Source organism: Drosophila navojoa, chromosome 5, assembly GCF_054131105.1.
Source record: "Drosophila navojoa isolate 15081-1374.11 chromosome 5, UAZ_NAV_1.0, whole genome shotgun sequence".
In the NCBI taxonomy this organism is placed as follows: Eukaryota; Metazoa; Arthropoda; class Insecta; order Diptera; family Drosophilidae; genus Drosophila; species Drosophila navojoa.
This window is the reverse complement of record NC_142893.1, coordinates 22773689-22793987: the sequence shown is the minus strand read 5'-3', so window position 1 is coordinate 22793987 and position 20299 is coordinate 22773689. Positions and strand designations below refer to the sequence as shown.

General features: G+C 40.1%; 1 protein-coding gene and 2 long non-coding RNA genes across 4 annotated transcripts in view; 1 reads left to right on the top strand and 2 right to left on the bottom strand.

Moving 5' to 3' along the window:
- Positions 1 to 2217: 2217 nt before the first annotated feature.
- Positions 2218 to 3212, bottom strand: LOC149091200 (uncharacterized). Its single transcript, XR_016197139.1, has 2 exons — positions 2992 to 3212; positions 2218 to 2918 (listed from the first exon to the last, which is right to left on the bottom strand). It is a non-coding gene; the product is annotated as an uncharacterized LOC149091200 (long non-coding RNA).
- Positions 3213 to 6527: 3315 nt separating this feature from the next.
- On the top strand, positions 6528 to 7221 carry LOC149091199 (uncharacterized). Its single transcript, XR_016197150.1, has 2 exons — positions 6528 to 6798; positions 6882 to 7221. It is a non-coding gene; the product is annotated as an uncharacterized LOC149091199 (long non-coding RNA).
- A 4276-nt stretch (positions 7222 to 11497) lies between these two features.
- Positions 11498 to 20299, bottom strand: part of LOC108655239 (uncharacterized) — a 159173-nt gene continuing 150371 nt past the window's right edge. Inside the window, exons 1-5 of one of the 2 annotated variants that reach the window (XM_089262337.1) lie at positions 14460 to 15732; positions 12302 to 12493; positions 11969 to 12239; positions 11706 to 11907; positions 11498 to 11665 (exon numbers count right to left, since the gene is read on the bottom strand). In XM_089262337.1, the coding sequence (XP_089118463.1) occupies positions 11742 to 11907; positions 11969 to 12239; positions 12302 to 12493; positions 14460 to 14544 (714 nt within the window). In that variant the 5' untranslated portion in view covers positions 14545 to 15732 and the 3' untranslated portion in view covers positions 11498 to 11665; positions 11706 to 11741. Of the gene's footprint in view, positions 11908 to 11968; positions 12240 to 12301; positions 12494 to 14459; positions 15733 to 20299 lie in introns of those variants that run through there. The other variant, XM_089262336.1, reaches the window with a different exon arrangement.

Sequence of the window (20299 nt, the reverse complement as noted above, 5' to 3'; positions counted from 1 at the left end):
TGTCTGTCTGTCGTTAATTCTCATATCCGTTATGCCTATTTAACAATTCGTATATATTTTGTAGTATTTATTATGTTTAAATTGTTTTCGCATAATTTTAGCTCTACATTTTTGGCCCGGAAAGTACAAATGTATTTTAGTGACATTATTTTCCTTTCTTTCTTGATGTCGTATATATGTATATGTGTTATATAATATTGATCAGAATTAACTCATTGATGTCATATAATAATAATTATATTATTGAATTAACATTTTTTTTAAGGGTAATATTAATTTTAATAATCTTTCCTGCTTGTTGTCTCATTGTTGCCTTCACTTAGTAATAATACTAATGTTATTATTAAGATTATTAATCTATAAATCATATATTATAAGTACATATATTCTGAGTTACGTTTCTCATTTTTCCTCCTGCTAGCACAGCATGCCATAGCGATACGTGGCAGAGTAGAGCTAGAACAATATTGTAAGAAAAATTCTTTTGCTGAAATACACATTCCAACAGAATTGGTGCAACACAGGTTTCCTTGGGTGTTCCTCAACTATCGGGTATATTTATCTTTTGGTGTTCCACAAAATAAGTATTTGCACTTGAGTCCATTTAAATAATGCAAAGCACCAAAGCCAGACGAGCCGGCAAGACAGAAGCATAAATCAAAAGTTCAATTTCAATGCGGAAGGCCTTGCCCAATGCTGCTTTAAGGCAGACCCAACAGGACAAAGGTTCACAAGTCATTTATTGATTTTATTATTTCAGCACAACTTTGTCAACTATTCTCGCAAACAAAACAACAGCCGAACGCCCTGGCACGCCCCGAAGGACATTCGTACAACATGTGTGGGAATTAGTTTTCACTTTTAATTTGATTTTGAAAATAGTTTTCTCTTGTTGCTGAGGGTTGGGAAAACACCCAGAGGCTGTGAATGCGATATGACTTGTGATTTTGTTGGCATTTCCCTAAAAGTATTCTTAAAGGGAATAGCCTTAAATTAAAGTTTCATTCGTCTATACGAAGGGCACCCTCAAATCAGACTACTCAACTAATTGTCGCTCATATATCACACGCTTCACGTAAACACCAATGATATAACAGAGAAACAATTACGCACAATAAAAATATAATTAGAATAATTACTGAATTTCGCTCATTAGACTTGAACTTTTTACGACAGACACGCAAGCGGGAAGCCATGCAGGCATAAATAATAATAAAATATATATATACCAAAGGAAAAGTTCACACGAATATTCATAAATTAATCAAAAATATTGTTTACCAACTGTCCAGCTGGAGGGGGAGGGGTGTGAGGGCGAGGTCAGGCGTTAGCTGAACTCTCCGCCCACACGCGACAATTGACCCTTTTGTTAATTAAATTTCAAACAATGAAAGGACATTACGTGCATGTCCTTCGACATGATATGCAAACAGGAGAGTGATACTTGTGTTTGCCCAGCTAATAGGGAAAGTAACGCTCGCCCATGCAGATATATCGCCACAGATAGTGTCAAGGTAAATTTGAGCTGTGTCCATAACAGAAACAGAAACAGAGACAGAAACTGAAACTGAAACAGAACTACCAGAGCTACATAAATTGCCCATAAATTTTGTGCACTATTTTTGGTAAAAGGGTTGACGTTGACAGGCTATATGCCAGCCCAGGCCAGGCCAGGCCGGGGCAGGCTGGGCCAGGCCGTATGTCCTGCATATGATGTTTATCCAGTGGCTTCTATTAGCCCACATAAATTATTAACGCGCATTCTCGATGCGTTGTGCATGTAGTTTATTAGCACTTGAGCCTGACTGGCTTCATTTTTTGAGAGTAGCTGGCATTGCGTGTTCTCCATCCTGGTGCTGGTGTCCTTTTGGTGTCCTTTGCATGTTCGGGCCATTAGGAAAATTCCCTTCACTCTCTCTCTCTCTCTCTCTCTCTCTCTCTCCCTCTCTATCGGCTCGTCTGTGTTTATGTTTGTCTATTTGTATTAATTTACATACGACACGCATTCTCGCACTTTTCAATGATACTGCTAGGTGGTTTGTACTGCATGATAGATGCGTGTAGATCCCCCCACAGAGCTTATCTAACTAATGTATTCCAGTGCTCTGCACCCCGATATTTAACTGGCAAGTGATGAAAACTAAATGAAAATATATATAAGAATATAGCTCTTCAATTCGTATGGAAGTCGCAAGCCATAAAAAAACTAAATTGAAATAGATAAACATGGCATATAAAGTATGCAATGTCCCAACTTCCCACTCGAGACCATAAAAGTCGCATTGAGTTGGGAAATAATATTGTGAGATAATTTCTTGAGGCCAGAATATTATCAACGCATTTGTGTGTGGTTGCTTTAATGTGGTTGGCAGATGCTGGAGTCGCAGCAGCAGCGAAACGAAATCAAATCAACGGCCAAAGGAACGGAAAAAATAAAAAACGAGTGCTGGCGGCCCACATTAAGGTGGGAGGACATTGACCAACTGACAGCGAAGGGAGCTGAAGCTCTGGACATTAGTGGAGGCGCTCAGTCAATAATTCAGCTTATCACCGGCGGATATTGGAATGGCAAACCCAAAGGACAACATATCCGGCGCCGCAAGCGCGCATCAATAAAAACACATTTGAATGACAACTACGCTCTCGAATGCCCTCCTCCTGCTGCACTCGACTGGGAAGGTGTTCATGTTTATCAAAGCCAAATGGCTGGGCTAGCGTGCGGGTGGATTGGGATGGGGCCAGGGGGTTGGTGTCCACTTTGGCAGCATCTCAAGCAACACTTTTCAAGTGAAAACCTCGCGCACTTCAAGACGAAAACTTTTCCTCCCCTCCGCCTCCTACAACAGTGAGATGTTCCCTTTGAACTTTGAATTTGACTTTGGGTGAATCGCATCTTGCAGTTTGTCAACCCTCGAACGCTTTTCGACTTTATTCAAATTGTAAAACCAGTAAAAAAAAATAATAATAAAAAAAGAAAAAGAAAAGGAAAACAAACCCCCCCAAAATACCAACGGTTGTCCTCCTCAGCTCTACTTCTATTTGCTCTCGTTCAGTTCGATCTGTATTTGAGTTATTTTTTCGGTTGTGCTGCGAACAAGAAGCATCCTTTAAAGTGTCGCGCGGCTTGTAAATATTTTGGCAGCGCAAACTTTCTTTGCTGACATGGACTGAAATATATTGAATTTAAACGTTTTATGCTTTGAGTTCTTAAAGTAGGGTAGCTTATACATTCTTTAAAAAATCATTAAACTGATTTCCTTTAATGCACAGGAAGGCGTTATAGACCCTATAAAGTATAAATTTTCTTAAACAGAGCGACGAGCTAACTCGATTTAACCTAGGTTGTCCGTCTATCCGTCCTGAATCCTGCTCACTTTCAGATTTGCGTATTTCAAATACGACTAGTTTAGCTGATTTACAAGAAAAGTAATCATTAATATTTTGAAGACCTCCCTTTACTTATCATAACTTAAATGGGGCGGGTGCTTACAATCTTTTTTGAATCTACTATAAAAAAGCTAATGTTGTACAATTGACATTTTTGATGTGGCTCCAAATTATTGTAAGCACACGTAGAACTCTACATATGTATATGGTCGCCTAAATTTCATAATTTCATCCTAATGCGAGCTCCGGCTCTGTCTGATACTAATTACAAATATTACAGACACCGTTTTGAGCTGTCGTTGCACGCGATGCAAAGCGATAGTTAATTGTTATATAGCTTTGAGAGCGAAATAGCATATCTCTAAATTTGTTAGGTCAACTTTAACTTATCAACAGCTACGTTATATAGTTATATAAGATACCTTTCTTTACATTTTATTTATTATCTTTGGTATTCAACAAAACCATATTGTTCTCCATATACATGTTTCTTATCTCTTCTGTGCCAGACGAATTCTTTAGCACCTTCTGGCTCTCAGAGCATCTAATGAGTCAGCTTTAACATATTTATTGCCCAAGGCTTGGACTTCACAACTTTATGTGGCTATTGTCATACAAGTCTGAAAATATGGCGCACTTGGCGGTAAATTGCATAGACCAAGACACGAAATGCATATTAAAAAATGGTTAAAACTGCTCATTTTATGATTTTTTGTGCCGTACAAATTGCTGGCAATAATAAGTGTGCCCTGTTGTCAGCTGCTGGTGTCTGTGCCTCTGCCTGTGGCTGTGCATTGGCGCGAATCAGTCAAAGGTCGTTAATTCTTAAAATGAGCATATAAATTTCTGAGCAATCAAATAAAGCGCAACAGCTATATATTTACCCCTCTCTCTCTCTTCTCTCTGTTGCACATAAAATATGGACGGCAAATGGCGTAAAGCATTCGCAATTGCCCATTTGTGAAAAAAGAAATAAAATATTTAGCAAAGTGTTGAAGATGGCGTATTTAATTTTTTTTTGTCGCGAGAGGGCAATCGGAACTGCCCCCGCAGTCCATCCCTGCCACCCTCTAACAATAGATTGGGCGAAGAAAAAACTCATATGCATATTTCCCCAAACGATTTGCAACATAGCTCTGCGACAGGGGTTGTCCGCATCTGGAGTTCCGTAATGTGTTAAGATTCGTAGATGCGTCGTGTGCGCCATTTTCATTCACGTTCCATAAATTTCATGTCAAGTATTTATAAATCAAATATAACATCTGCGTCGCCCTACACTACTTTTGCTTTATGTTTGCTTTGGCTCGCGACTCCAGCTTGTTTACAAGTATTCCCCATTAATAATGCGCAATTCCTCTTGTTTTTTGGCATAACATGCCAAAGGTATTTAAAATGAAGAATTATTACATATTTTACGGCAATAATTCAAGCCTGTTTTCGCGATGAAAATATGAGCTATTGAAAATAAAAGATATTTTGGCAAAGAGATTCTAAAGAGAACAGATATTGGTTTAAATTTCAGTAAGAGTAGAGATACCATTTATATATTTTAGCTAATGTTTTGTCTGGATACATCTTAAATATTGTTAGTGCTGCCCCTATGCAAAGGTGCACTTCTTATAATCTCCTTATGCACTCTTTATGATCTATAATAAAAGCCCTACGAGTTGTCATAAAAGTTTAAGTTAGTCAAGTGAACTTTTGGTTTCGCATTTGCATTTGCATAAATGATGCTTTGATAGTAGTGCTAGTATTTGCTGCTATATATAGTGCAGTTGTCTCTGCGGCGCTTCAGTTGCCCGGTTAAAGCCAGAGATCTTGCGTCATGTCACGTTTTCTTGTAAGTTCTATTCCTCTTGCATCTCTCAATTTGCCTTAGTAATGGTGTGTTCAACAGATACTCTTTTCATCGCTGGCCTTTCTCTGCGGCAGCTCGGCGACAGCTTTGAGTGACCTTTTGGGTGATGTGCAGCAATCACTTAATTTGCTCCACTTGGGCCTCGAGACGCCCTTGAAGCTATTCAATGCAGCGCTGGGCACAGCCAATGAAAAATCCAAATTTGCACCGGTCAAGCGAGTCACCACTGAAGTGAGCGACTCCAGCGAAGTGATTACTATTGTAAAAGCTCCACAGCCAGCTTTGCCCCTTTCACATGCTTTGAGGCCATATAGTCCTTATCTTGTTGAGGATTCCCTAAACGCTAAGCATAATCGTAGACCTCAAGTGTATGATAACGCAGCCTTGCCACCAAGCTATAATTCCGTACGTATGTGGGCTGACAATGCATTCAAAGGCGGCCCTGGGAAGGCGCTAGGAAAGCCATTGCCTGAGAGCCTAGCCAGAGGTCCAGCTCGCTATCCGCCAAACAGAAACCCTAGTCCCGGGAAGGCAACGCAACAAGCTCCTAACTCAGCTAGCTCTTCACATGAAGGTCAGCCCAAGGGGGATATGAATCCCACTGCGGCTGATTTGTTTTCATCTCTTACTGGCTGGCTTAATGGTTAGCGCCTTGATGATAAATTGATTGACTGCCTGCCTTTCATTTTAATAACTTACGTGTTCATACATTATATTAGATACTATTTGAATATATTTCCATAAATAATTAAACATTGTTCAAATCAAATCTTTGATAATTAAATATTTATAAATTTACTGGAGATACGGAATAGAAAAAAGGTTGAAAAGTTGGAATATTATTTGACGCTAAAAAGCGAAACCTAAACATCGTTTTCTTAGAGAACTTAGACTAAGAACACGTTCAATATACCCGAACAAACTCAAATTTGCTGCATACACCAATAATGTATGATGCCTATAATTTGACTGGGGTGAGAACTTGGATTTACAAGGGTGGATCGAAAATAAATGTTAATCAACTACTAATTTCCCATAATACAGTCCGTATTGCATTAAAAAACAAAACCGACAAAAATTCAACTTCCGTGCTGAGTTCATCTAGTTACGATAATCCTCGACTAGAGCACATTTACTTACAGGTATAAAATATTTCATAGTCTCCAAATTATATTTGGTGTTAATTATGTCTGGTACGTTGTTGACTAGACTACAATTTGTTTCATACTTACATGGAAAACAAGCTTCAGACCTTTTTAAAATACTTTAGTTTTACTCTTTGTCGCCCTAAATTTACATAGAATAATAGGTTATTAGGCTCTACGCTTTTAAAATTTTTTCATAGCGCATTATGAGCATCATCGTAACCGACTCTAAATCTGTAACCCCATGACGAACCCTATTCGAATTATATGGGTATTTGCAAATAATATTTGCATAACATCCAATCTAAATTTTAATTACCAAACACTCGTTAAATCTTTTGCTTATATAGAGCTGTTTCCCCCAGCTCAAGCTCAGTGATTTAACAAGCAGCAATGACTCGACTATTGGTAAGTCATCGTCCTGGAAATCTAACATACATGTTGTGTATTTATTAAGATTCGGATGTACGGATTTTTTGGCTTTCCTACAGATACTTATTCTATCGCTGAGTCTGCTCATCGTCAGCGCCTATGGTAACCTTTTCTTTTGGCGACACCTACTTGGTCTCGGTTCACAGAAGTTGCTTCCATTTGCATCCAGTACAAACTCCTATCCTAATCCGTGCAACGATGGCAGCAGCTCCTAGCTCGGAGCTGGCTTCAGATGTGTCTACAGTAAGCATTTGGCACTAGAGTCCATTGCATCGCGTGGATCGCTATGGTTATAGTTGTATATACGCCCAGTTTGGGTCTTATTATGGTTATCAATAAATGTGAGAATTGGAAATATTATTTTAAAAGTTTGCAATAAAAAAGGCAATTATTTTAGAATATATTATTGGAATATGCTCGGCATAAAAATAGCATGAAATGTTGATGATGTAATGTAAGAAGCATTTTCTATTTCAAGCCAATTCCGCCCAAAAATATTTCGAATTTATGTAAATTTCGAAACACGAATTTTAATATTTGGTGGCATTATAGCTATAGCGCAGATTATGGTGACAGTTGCGCCAAATGGGTAATGAGATGGGGCTGTAGACTATTTGCAGTGTTAAGTAACAAAATTGGTCCCCATTGACCCCGTCCGGTTCCTGCTTGAGCCGCATTGATAGAACTCATCATATTCATTATGGGCCAACAACAATGGGGCTTAACTGGGGAGTTGGGCCACGTTTGGCATATCTAATGATGGTTTTTTTGGAAACCCTTTTACGCAGCCCCAGCTGCCGCTCTGCGGTGCTGCCTTGATGCTGCCTTGCTGCTGCCTTGCTGTTCTTTCAGCTGCTGATAAGATGAGACAAAATGTAAAAATTGACACATAAAATGTAAGTTGCTTGCCGGTCGCCATTTTATTTTGCCGCAAACCGCGCCAACATGCGCTAGTCACCCGCACATCCCTGTCCGCCTCCCTCTTCTTCCTGCAACTCGCTCTTCTCACACTTTCTCTCGCTTTGCTCACCCACTTCGTTAGCTATGTAAATGACTTTGTTTGTTTTCCATTGTTGTCCTCTTTACCGAGAAGAGTATTGCCGGTCTAAGACCTAATTCTGTCGAAAAGCTGGCAACGCTGTTATCGCGCGCACACACACACTCACACACGCAAACGGCTCACGCATGTTGAGAGTAGGCACAGATTTTTAACCCTTTTTGGTGGAAACGCCACCCCAAAAGTGGAAAGACCTCGCTGTTCCTTATTTACTTTCTGTATACACAATGAGGGGAAATTTTCACGCACATCACGCATGAAAGTCGCGTACATAAGCTTCTCATTCCCCCCTTTCGGCTTATATATTCCATATATATACACCATGGTTGTGCGTGAGCGTGTGTGTGTGTGTGTGTGTGTGTGTGCGTTGTGTTTCGGTTTTCGGCGCAATGCCTTTCCGTTGGTTGTCTCTTAAGATTTCGCGTCACAGATATCTCTTATGAAAAATTGTTTGAGTTTTTTTTATTACAAACAAATTGCGCGTCATCTGCCTCATCCATATGCAGGACCCGCCGAAATTCCTGCCCTGGTTCGATAAGTTTAATTAATGCCCCAGTTATTTGTTATGCCTAGCATTTAGGGTCTGTGTAAATAATATGCGCTAATGATATCAATAAATTTGTTAGGAAATATTTTACAAAGAGACCAAAATAGAAATGGGTTGTATGGGGACAGCACGTAAAAGGATTCTTAATTAAGTTGCCGTTGTATTAACTCCTATATAAATGGGCTGAGAGAAGAACTTGTGGAACCTAAGAGGCTGCAAAAAAATCGGTAAGTATGATGGAGAGTTAGTAAAAGAAGTGAGGAATTACAGCTTACATGTATACATCATAAGAGTCTAAGACTTTTCCCTACTCCCCTATGTCTACTCTAGTTTTGTTATGTATCTATTTACATATCTTTTTCTCTCTTTATTGCTCTCTCTCTATCTCTCTCCCTCTGTAATTAACGATTTTTTGGTATTATTCTTTTGTATATCCACGTCTGGAATTTGGCCTGCCCAGCCCCATTAATTTTCTAAGCGAAATGTAGAAATTTAAAAGAAATTATACCCCAAGGACAATGTCTCTTGTCTATGCTTCGCACTTGCTGCTTCTGCTCCTGCTAGTAGTCCCGTTCCTGCCTCTGCTCCTGTTGCTGCTGCTGCTGCCCGTCGAAATTTTCTTGTATTTTTCTATATTCCGTTTTGATTAACATTCGTCGCCGGCGTCTCCAGCGACGACCATGTTTTTAATTACTTTTGGGGGTAGTTTGGAAATTTCCTTTTGCTGAACAGACATCGTTCAAAAGAAAGAGAAAGCTCACTTAGCCGAACTTTAAGCCAAGATATTCACTTGAAACAAAAATAAAAATAAATATGGAAATAGATAGATTTTTGGAGAATATGTTTGCTCTATAATTCTATATGTTAACACACCTTTGAACACCTGACCACGGCGTTGCGGCGCCCTAAGCCTGATGGCTGTTATTCAATTACACGTTTCCCATTTATTTGTGTTGTGTAATCGAGGGAGATAGTATAACAAAGTCCTGATGATGTGTGCCTGGCCTATGTCCCAAGGCTCGCATTGGCACGGATCTAACCACTTGACCATCCCACTTCAATATCATTTTTTATAATACCTTCTACTCAGTGAATGTGTCTGGAAGGGTATATTGGGCCTTAACATGTGCTAAACAGCGTAAGGATAATATATATATAGGAGGATGCACTTTATTTATCATATTGCTTTTGCCCTTTATGGAGAACTTATCGTATATAGTTTAAGTTTATACATTACATAATTATGCATTACCCAAAACTATTATTATATTTTCTTAAATACATTTTCAGTACCTCTAAAGATTTTTGTATATTCATAATTATTTGTATATATGTATCTTGACTATCTACACATTCATCTCTGTCTATCTATTGGAATACATATATATCTATTTATGAATATTTGTTTACATTGTATTTACGGCTATTGGTTAGCTGTTAGAGAGCATTTCCTGGTTCGTCACACGCAATTTCTCGCATGTTTTTGTTGACTGACCACACGAGACCGGAAATAACATAATTGACCTCAGGGAAAAGGCAAAAAGAAAAAAAGGTATCATTGCAAATCGCATCAAGTGACCAAAGCAAAGCGGACCTTAAGTGATTTGTATCTTTGCATCTGTTGCGCTGGGCAACACGGACAATGAGGGTCGAGCCGAGTCGGCTGAGGGCTAGCCGCTGGTCAGTGGCCACCCCTACCCTTAGTTCAGCTCGGCTCAGTTGAGTTTACCCTGTTTGTCAGTTTGTTTGTTTGTGTGTGAGTTTGTGTTGGCTGGTCAGTTGGGTCAGTTGGTCGACGCGTGTCGCGTGTGTGTAAACAAATCAATTACTGACGCTAAATGCATTTCATTTGTGCGCACTCGAAACTTGAATTTGAATTTGAATTTTAAATTAGCTGCCCGTCGGGGTTTTTATGGTCAGCTTTGTTCACACCTCTCGCCTGACTGCCATCCGGTCTATCAGCTAGGTGGTCTTCCACTGTCCGTCTGCCCGAAGGGGTCAATGTGTTTAACGGCTACTCAAGTGGCCTTTAAATAGCTTAATGGTCAATGACCAATGCGGGGCTTAACAATATAATTGACGACTTTGTGTGACATGCGGTAAATCAAAGGGGATTTGTGAATAGAGATGCGATAATAATTGTATATGAAGTACGGGAAGTTAATATGAATGGGTGAACACTATACGGAGTTGGATAAAAGTGAGGAAAAGTACTTGTCATTGTAGATTAGAAATAAACAAATAAAGATTTACATATAAAAATCCCTCTCCTATGGATTCCTTTATAATGTCAAATCATAAACTGTCCTCTAACTCAAGCTAATTATGAAGCTACTTAACATTCTGTTAATATAACCATTATTTGACAAGCATTTTATTTTCTGCATTCATGTCTTTGCATTAGCCGCATTCAAAGGCTCTTCTCCACACATTGCACATGCATATCCTGTTTGCATATCCTCTCACATTTGCATGACACCTGCCTCCACACGCCACAGTCTAAATTGCTCTTGAATGCAGCCTCAAGTGCGAAATAATACTTTGCATACGGCGCTCGTCCTGCATCTATATGTGTATATATGCGTGTGTGTTTGTGTGGATTGCATCCTCGTCGGGCGCCTGGCGAATGCCTTAAACAGTCGTTTATTACAGTCAACTGCGAGTCAAGCGGAGTGCAGCAGCCACAGCCGCAGCGCCTGACGTGTTTCTGCATGTGCATAAAAGGGACACGCCCCCAACCCCAGGCGACTGCAGCTTGCACATGCAGTGCCACCGGTTGCATTATCCTTTAGAATTTGAATGCGCTTTGTGTTTTATTTTGCACTTGAATGCCCAGGAGCTGGGGTAGACGCAACAGGATACGGATGCGCTGGTTGCACATGCTCGAAGGGAGCATCTAGGGAGTGGGGCGGCTGGGCGAGAGCCTTTGTTCGACTTTGAACATCACACGTCGCACCTTTGCAGTTTTCACACTTGCAGGCGGTGGCTCAACAGGTGGCCTTTTGGCTGACTGGGCGGTTCGCTCTCGAGTGATTAGGCAGCCAAGTGGCGCAGGATAAAAGACATGCCTCCAAGTGTTTCAAATGCTTTAATAAATTAACAATGCGGTAATAAATAGTAGAGTAGGGAGGGATACAGCAATAAATGTTAATAAATATATAGGCTCAGTTAGGGATATGGCGAATATAGGGGATGGGGTATGGGGAATGGGTTGTTAGAAATGAAATTCTTGAATGGGAGTTAGCAAGCCATAAGAATTCGATGTGGGGTCGAAGAAAGGATAAAGGTTGTGCGAGTCCGTGGGGCATGCAACAATCAACTAATCATTTTTTCGGCCAAGCTGCGTACAACGTTCTCATCATAGTCCTCGATCTCATCCTCAGCGTCATCTATGTCCACATCGTTGGGCCTCACTGGATAGCCCTGCTCGGGTGGCACGATTTTCACGCCGTGATCACCAAAGAGCAAACAGTCAAAGTTGCTGAGAAAGTAACAAATAAAGTTCATTATATGAATTCCTGTTCTTTGTAGCGATGTCTTACCGTTCGAAGAGCTCAAAGCCCTGAAACTCGCCGGACATGTACATGCAGACATGCATGTTGCGGCCAACGAACCAAATATCATGGAACTGAATGCAGGCGCGCGCAAAGTTGAAGCGCGGTGGCCTGAAGCAAAAGGGCGGTGGATTCTGCCCGGAGACCTTGCGGCGGAACCAGATGTTATTGTTAACGCGCATGCGCAGCTCAAAGGAGAACTCATCCGGCCGATAGACGACCTCTGTGCAGCTGTTCATGCCAATCACCGAGAGAAAGCCTATCAAGAGATGGGAACAATGGCTCAGAACAAATTGGAAACGTAGAGGGAGCAACACATACCTGCACAGCACTTGCAGAGACCAGTGTCGCAGTTACAGGGTATACGACTAACCAGGTTGTTGAGCGTCAGATTCGTGATGCCCAGCTGCCTCGACTCCTCCTCGTGGGCCAACTGATTGAGCCGGTGCGTCAATATGCCCAACTGCAAGGCTGCATCGTAGGCCAAATCCTCGGCAGGCGGATGGAGCGGCACTGTGAGTGTATTGTGAATGATAACACACGATTATGAGTGGATGAGTGTTTATGAATGAAACTGTGTATGGAATAGAAATATATACAAGTGAGAGACTGGCCAAACATTCTCTCAGTATTGAATGAACCGACACAGACCTTAGCTATAGAAAGATCATAATATAATACACAAAAATAATATATATTAACAATATCTTCAATGCGGTCTATCATATATCATCTCTGATGAGCCCTTGTTCCGAATTGTGCAAACTTCTAAGACTTATTCGCATCTATTGGGTTAGTAGCTCAAGTTCTCTGCCTCATCAAGCAAATCGACAACCAACAACAAAATTATATTTTCCTAATATATAAACATAAAAATTAAAATTAAAATTTTGTTTTTTTCTTTTCTTTTTTTTTTTTTTTTGCCCAATCATCTTGGATAAGCTTCCGCATCTTAAACAGTTCCGCCTCACACACGCTGACGCAGCTAGGCACACAATACTCAGCGTCTAACAGTTTCAACTATTAACCTTGAATGCCAACTAACCGGAGCCGAAGAGACTATTGCGACTATTTTTGATGTCAATGAGAGCTACCGCAGCCAATTGAAGCGTGGTCAAGATCATGGACAAGAGACGATGTCGAGAGAGACGCGACCAGCGAGAGCAAGTCCGCAAAAAAAAAAAAAAAAAAACTGGTAATGCTCTCCACAATTTGGTTTGTTTTGCTTCCCAATATTTACGAGATCTCTTGAGTAGTACGCTCCTAGAATGCGTGAAAAAGCATATGAAAATCATGAATTGAAGCTAGCTATCCGCTAATTAGCTGAAGCCCGCCGAAAATTAAACGACCTTCGAGTGCGTTGAGAACGTGTACGACCGATTAATGTTGCTCTGTGAATGTCGTCTATGTAGATATGCCTAGCATACACAGTTTTCGTACGTTGTTCGCTATTTTTAACGACTCGTCTCTAACTGGGCTGTAAGTGCAGTTACTGGTCAATTGACATTGGCTTAGACGGCACGTCTCGCACTGTAACCTGCTGTGGCCCTTAGAGCTTCATATGACTGTAATATTGTATAATATTTAATTGGCACGCTGAGCTGTTTTATATGCTGCGCTCGCATTTCGAGCTCTGATCTTAGATTAAATTGAACGCAACCTCAAGTAATAGAATTGACGCTTGTTGATTTTGGTCAGGGTAATTTTTATATATCAAGGTTACAAAAGTTGCCAAATAGACTATTAATATAATGAATATTAATTATCATAATGCATATACCAGAGATAAATATATACTGCAATGCGATCTTCACTCGATATCTGATTAAATAAATAATCAAAATACTTGTAAGCTTTGAAATTGTATACAAGATTTTTCTACAGTATGTACGTATTATGAGCTGTTTATAAATCACTTGATATCATTTTGACAGACAGAATCTTGAAGCACAATAAAAATTGATTTTCCGTAATTCATCTGTCTTGAAATGCGTCAATAATAATCTGAGGTGCAATAATTATTGGGAAAATAGCTTTACAATCTTTATTTTTAAAAATATCCCCTTAGGCTATAAAATCTTACATTTATAGAATATGTAGTTAAGCAAATAAAACACCATCACATCGATAATTTTTTACATATTTTATTATAGAATTAACAGAGTGCCTCATAGAAGTTATCACATAGGTACGGTAGCCAGGTACAAATGAATGTTTAAGGTCTAACTTGACAATCCCGATTGGCCGATCACATTAAACTCAAATAGCAGTCTTATTTACAACTATATTTACATACATACATACATATATTTACAAGATATTTACAAAAATTCGTTAGGACTTGGCGCGCAATGCCCGTCTAGCTTCTAGGTGAGCCACACGTTTACGAAGCGGTAAAAAATGGGCATTGCAAAGGGGTTGATAAAGTTAACAACCAGATAATAGAAATACGACATAAAGTATGAGTTCTTTGTACTACCGGTATCCGATTTTGATACAGCCAGCAGTGAGGCGACGCACAGCAGGTAGAAGAAGAGCCGCGAATGAGAACTGGCTGCGGGCATGCTGAAGCTTTGCTCTCTTGACGAGGAATTCTCGAAGGTTGTTGTGACGGCTGCTCTTGTATCTGTCGTTGTTGTTATCTTTGTTGTTGTTGTTGTTGTTTCTCTTGATTTTGCGCGATTTGTTTGTATATCGAGTCGTTTGTTCAGTTTTTAGCCATATATACACACATATATATATGTGTGTTTTATATGAAACTCCACTTTTAGCACGCAACTTTCGCTTTCACAATTACAAATTCACCAAGTCGCCATAAAGTCTCGCTGTGCGTGAGTCTTGAAGCGCCGTTTAATTCACTTTTAGTTTCAACTATAAATATACTTGGAGCCAGTGTCTAACTCCAGCTCCGAACGTGCTAATGGCTAAAATACAACTGGCCAAGAAAACGGTAGCGCATGCGCATGCTAAGTGCCAAACCAGCGCCAGCAACAGCAACAGCAACAACAGCAACAGCAACAGCCGCGCCGCCAAGCCACAGTCAAAGTCAGGGGCGGGTGCCGAGGGTGCAGAGGGGGCCGGAGCGCACAGGGGCCCCTGAAGGGGGCGAGTCGCCTCTTCGGATTGACAGTTTAATGTGTGTCTGAATTGTTTTTGTTTTTATATTGTTGGTATTTTTCTCAAGCGGGCGCGCGCTCTCTCAAAACCAGTATTTTTGTTGCTTTTGATTTTGGTTTTTGGATTCAGTCTTAAAGCTGAGCGCCCCTCGTTTAGGTATGAGTCTCCGGCCCGGTCTCGAGTTGGGTCTGCGTCTGGGTCTGGGTCTTGGTCTCTGTTATAATTTCTCTCACTCGCTCGGACTCTCACTTTTCACTTGCGTTGCTTTATAATATATATATATATATTCTGTGTGTTTTTAATTAACTTGTCACCTTAAATGGTTTGCCACCTTGCGGCATCTTTAGAGTACCAGCCGACTCTTCAAGCAGCCATTCATCAACAATCGCATCGATTGTGCTTTGTTTATATGACACCGAATACCGTTAAGAGTCTTCAGCGATTCACAGTTAAGCAATTTGTTTATTTACCATCGGAATTATATTTGTCGTTTCTATTTTTTCTAGTTTTTACTTTTTTTTTGCATTAATCTCAACAGGTTCTACGACTCTATAAATTTACTAAACCATGTGTATTGAAAGTTGTTTTAGCTGCTTGCAGGTGAAATTCAAGTAAGCCATGAACAAATGTAATTTTGATTTTCGATTGATGATAATTGCTGTACCTTATGGAAATGGGAGCAGTTTCTAAGCCCCAGGTATACCTGGTTCCAACTCTGTTCTACATTCAGTCAAAAATATGCGCAGTCATTGACTGGGTGTGTAAATATTGATTGGATTGCGAAACAGGTTTGCTGAATGATTTGCTAAATAGGAAGCAATAATTAAGATTATTCTCTGCGAGAAGAAAAAACATCTCAACTGCTTGTTTGTATGTCAACAATCCCATTAAAACTTTGAGATAGATGATTGTATGTTGTAAAGAATATATCCGTTGGTTAGATACCTAGTGAATCAGTGCAGAGATGTCTAATCAAATACTATATTCAAAGATGAATAAATTTACAATATAAAAAATATAAATTTATTACTCATTCACGAAAGTGAATTAGTATATTGGATTTTTTGATTGGTATTTTTTGTGCAGCTAGATTAGTTTGATTATATATGCATTATATACAAGTGTAAAATTATAGATTTACGGTAACTTGAGTATTACTTGAAAAAAAAAGAAGAACTTTATGTATTATTGTAAAACTCCGATTAATTTGAATACATTAAATGTTATATGCAGAATCGTGACCTCTAGCTACAGTTAAGTCCAATTCTGCGCGGAATAACAGTACACAACAGTTATTCATATGAGCACCTGGTAGCTGAGTGATATTCATTATGCAATATTTAATTCGTTAAAAGTTGCCCGCAGTTTTTGTTAGTTTCTGTTTTGATATTTATTATATATTTTGCATTGGTTCGTCGATTTGATGACATTGACTTTGTGCTTGGTTTGCAAACGGAATATCAAGTTTTTTATTTGCATTCCACTTTGGCTAGCGGAAATCCATAAATCGAAAAAATGCGATAAGTTACTTCAAGAGTTTTTTCTTTTTTAATATCTAAATAAACTGTTTGGAATAGTTGGATTGGCCAACTGACCAACTCGCAGCTAGAATTGCGATTGTATTGCTGGCGCCATCTGTTGGCCGTTTAACGAGCTGTTTTTGTTTTTGTTGCGTCGATTGATTTGTAATGCCAAACTGTTGAACAATTCCTTACTTCCCTTTCTCCCTCCTTTTGCCTATCTCGCACTGCATCAGCAGCTTCCAACATGACATTAGAAATTATTTTTGGCTGCTGTTGGTTGTTGCTCGCTGTTGTTGTTGTAGTTGTTGATGTTGTTGTTGCGAAAACTTGCACGTAAATCATGTGAAATCAATTTCTCTTGCACAATTTTCCACTTTTGGCAAATATGACGAAAAACCAAAGCCCAGAGTCCCGAGCGAAAAGTCGTGAGTAAACATTTGCTTAGACCGATCCTCGACAGGCTCTCAACATGGTTGCTGTTGTTGCTGCTGCTGTCGATGTTGCTGTTGTTGGTAGCATCTTGCGGTCTAATAATAGCATGTTAACTCATAACATGCTATCAATCACTCCAAAATTTGTATCTGCGGTGGGTTCGAACTCGTTGTGGGTAGCCGGCTGACCATAATTCGCATGTGAAAATTGGAAAATTGTCCAAGTTGTTGTTGTTGCAGTTGCAGTTGTGCTCGTTGTTGTTGTTGGTATTGTTGTTGCTGCTGTTGCTTCGATGGCTGCTGCTGGTCAGCTCAGATGGAGTTATCGTTGCATGCATGCTCCAAAAATAATCAGAATGTGTGTGTGTGTGTGTGTGTGTGAATCGGGCTCATGATTTATGGGCTTTTCATGGCGCCAGTTGTCTGCGTGGATCAAATTTTCTATCATTATTATGCATGTGAGGCAGATCAATGAACGTAAACTTAGAAAGTTTGGCAATTACTTAGGATAAGCCACGAAGTAGAGCTACATATATCTAAAGAGTAAAATCTGTGTATTAAGTGGATCAATTTGAGTCTTAGGCAATATTACTTACTGATAATTAAATGCTTTTATTATGTGATGTCATGCCTGTGAGCTATTAATATAGACAGATAGCTTAAATTATTAACATTTTCGTGAAGAATATTAATGACCAGTTAATTGTAAAAAGAGTTAAGATAATATATGTTAATTAACATAACACTTGTCGGCGCAGTGTTAAGCAAATGTTAAGACAGGCTCTGCTTAAGATGTTCTCATTAAGTTTAAAGCCTCCAAACGTATATCCGAACTAACAAATGCTAAATACCAAAAGAGATATCGTAGTCTTACTAATAACAATATAATATCTTTATTTAATCCCTATATTCCTCTGTGCTTTTATTATTAAAATTTAAAGTTAACAAAGTTCTGTCTTAATTTCCTAGGTGCTAGCTCCACAGCCCTTCTCTGTATTCCTTCGTTCCTGTTTCCCCCTTTTCAGTCGCCCACTCAGCTTTCAGTCGGACTGAAACAAAGCAAATCGAAAAAGTATTAATTCAAAGCACCCTTTTTTTGAGAGCGAGATGGAGATAGAGTGAGAGAGTGGGCAGAGCTCTTTACTTTGGGGGAAATGCATTTGTTTTTATTCTGTTTTCATGCACTTGGCAGCGCGTTGTCTTTTCCTTTTTCCGTGCTTGAGCGTTTTCTTTTGCCTTTTCCCTTCCCCCCTTGCCCGTTTCATGTGCCTTTAAGTATGCAACGAGTAGACTATAGAAAATTTTTATACAATTTTGTTGTTCATTTGTTTTATCGTCGCTCGTAGCCTCAAATGAAATGCCAAAATGTGAAATGTAAAATGTGAAATGCAAAATGTAAAATGTAAAATGTAAAATGTGAAATGTGAAAATGTGAAATGTAAAGTACAAAATGAAAAGAAAACATAAATCTTTTTGTCTGCCAAACATTTTCAGACCCGGATGGCCGGCGTTAAGAGCTGGAAGGAGGCCGCGGCTGCTGCTGCCAGCATTGTGAGTGGCTTTTTTCATGGTATTTTGCCACACACCTCACGTACGGCTCGCCCAGCCCTGCCCGCTCCCAGCTGCAGGTGGCAATGCAAGATGCCCTGTGTTAGGGGAATCTCAGTGCATAGAGACAACTTTTGCTTTTCGTTTTTCATGGAGCAGATTTTCCATATTTTTTGGCATTGCTTTGTTGTGTTAATTAAGCAAAAATGTTGTTATTGCAAACATAAGAACCGAACAGGGCCTCTCCACTGGGATATATACTACAATAAATGAGTCGAGTTTCCTTTTTTTTTTCATTTTGGCATTTTTTCTTGTGCGATTCCCTGGCTCTTGTTTGAAATCAGATGTGAGTGATGTAAAGGGACAGAGTTATCAAATTATTATTTTGATTCCTCTGTAATTCTCTAATATGGAATTTATAAGTTTTAGGTACCCATTTAAGTATGAATGTGAGTTTTGTATTACTTTTTATTTGTACATATATATTTCTTTTAAATTTAATCTTAACTTTTTTCATTTAATCAATTCTCAACTATAATTCTTTTTATATTTTCTGAATATTTTCAAGAAGTTCTCTTTGTTCTTCGTTTGTCTGGCTCCGCTTGCATAGCTTATTTCGACTCTACTCCTTTCGTTCACAGATGTGCGTCAAAAGGAACTCGTAGCAAGCGCTTGTGTGTTATAATTAACCCTTTATGCAACAGCAACATGCCTCAAGAGTGCAGAGGCTGGCCCCCTTTCCCCAAATGCGTGCCCCAAAGTTCAAGCACATATTCCCCAGCCTCAGCCTGCAATTAGTTTCTTCTTTTTTGGCTGGCCGAAAAACAAATGAAAGAATTGCAACATGCAACATGCCGCATGCCACATATTCTCCAAGGACACTTGACTTTCAGCTGCGACTTGCGAAAGGGAGGAACGGGCGAGCACAACAAGGGAGCTGCAGCTGGCGCTCTTTTTGGCTGTGTTGACAGCTTTCTTGTTGCACTTTTGTGAGGGGTTTCGAAAGGGTGTTTGAGGGGGGCGCTGAAATAGAGGCTCGGGGCTCAGGGTTTAGGGCTCAGGGCCAGCCCGGCAACAGTTGGGGCAACTTTTTTTTCTTTTGTTGGCTGCTCTGCAGACATTTGGCGCTGCCAATTAATTAGGCAAAATAAGAGCCAGCAAGCAAGCGTTGCTTCATTAGCAGCAAGAGCATCAGGCATCAGGCGCAGAGTGGACTGCGGTAGGGATAGTGGGAGAGGGGGCGTGGCTGTTGCTCGTCTAATTCAATTTGGCTGCATGCAATTTGCTGCCGCTGAAATGTGCTGAGCTTTAATACGCAATTAGTGCAATTCAATCAGCGCTGCTCTTGGGGCCAGATGAGCTGGGCGCTCCTTCAGGTCCCGCAAGCTGCCCGCGCTCGGCGCGCACTGAGCTCCTTTTACCACCTGCGGCTCGCGGTGATTACGTGCAACATGAGCATAAAAATTGCTTACGCTACATAGGCAAATGCCTAGACAAGAACCAGAGCCAGACAACGAGCCAGCCAACGACTCCAGCTCCAACTCCAGCTCCAGCTCCAACTCTAACTTTGGCTTCGAGTGCGACTGCGACCAGGAAGCGCGCACTTGCCCCATGGGCTGTATGGAAATGTGCGCATGTAGCGCGTATTGTGGCATTGTCGGCGGCGCCTTGCAACTTGTTTATGACACATGATGCAGCTG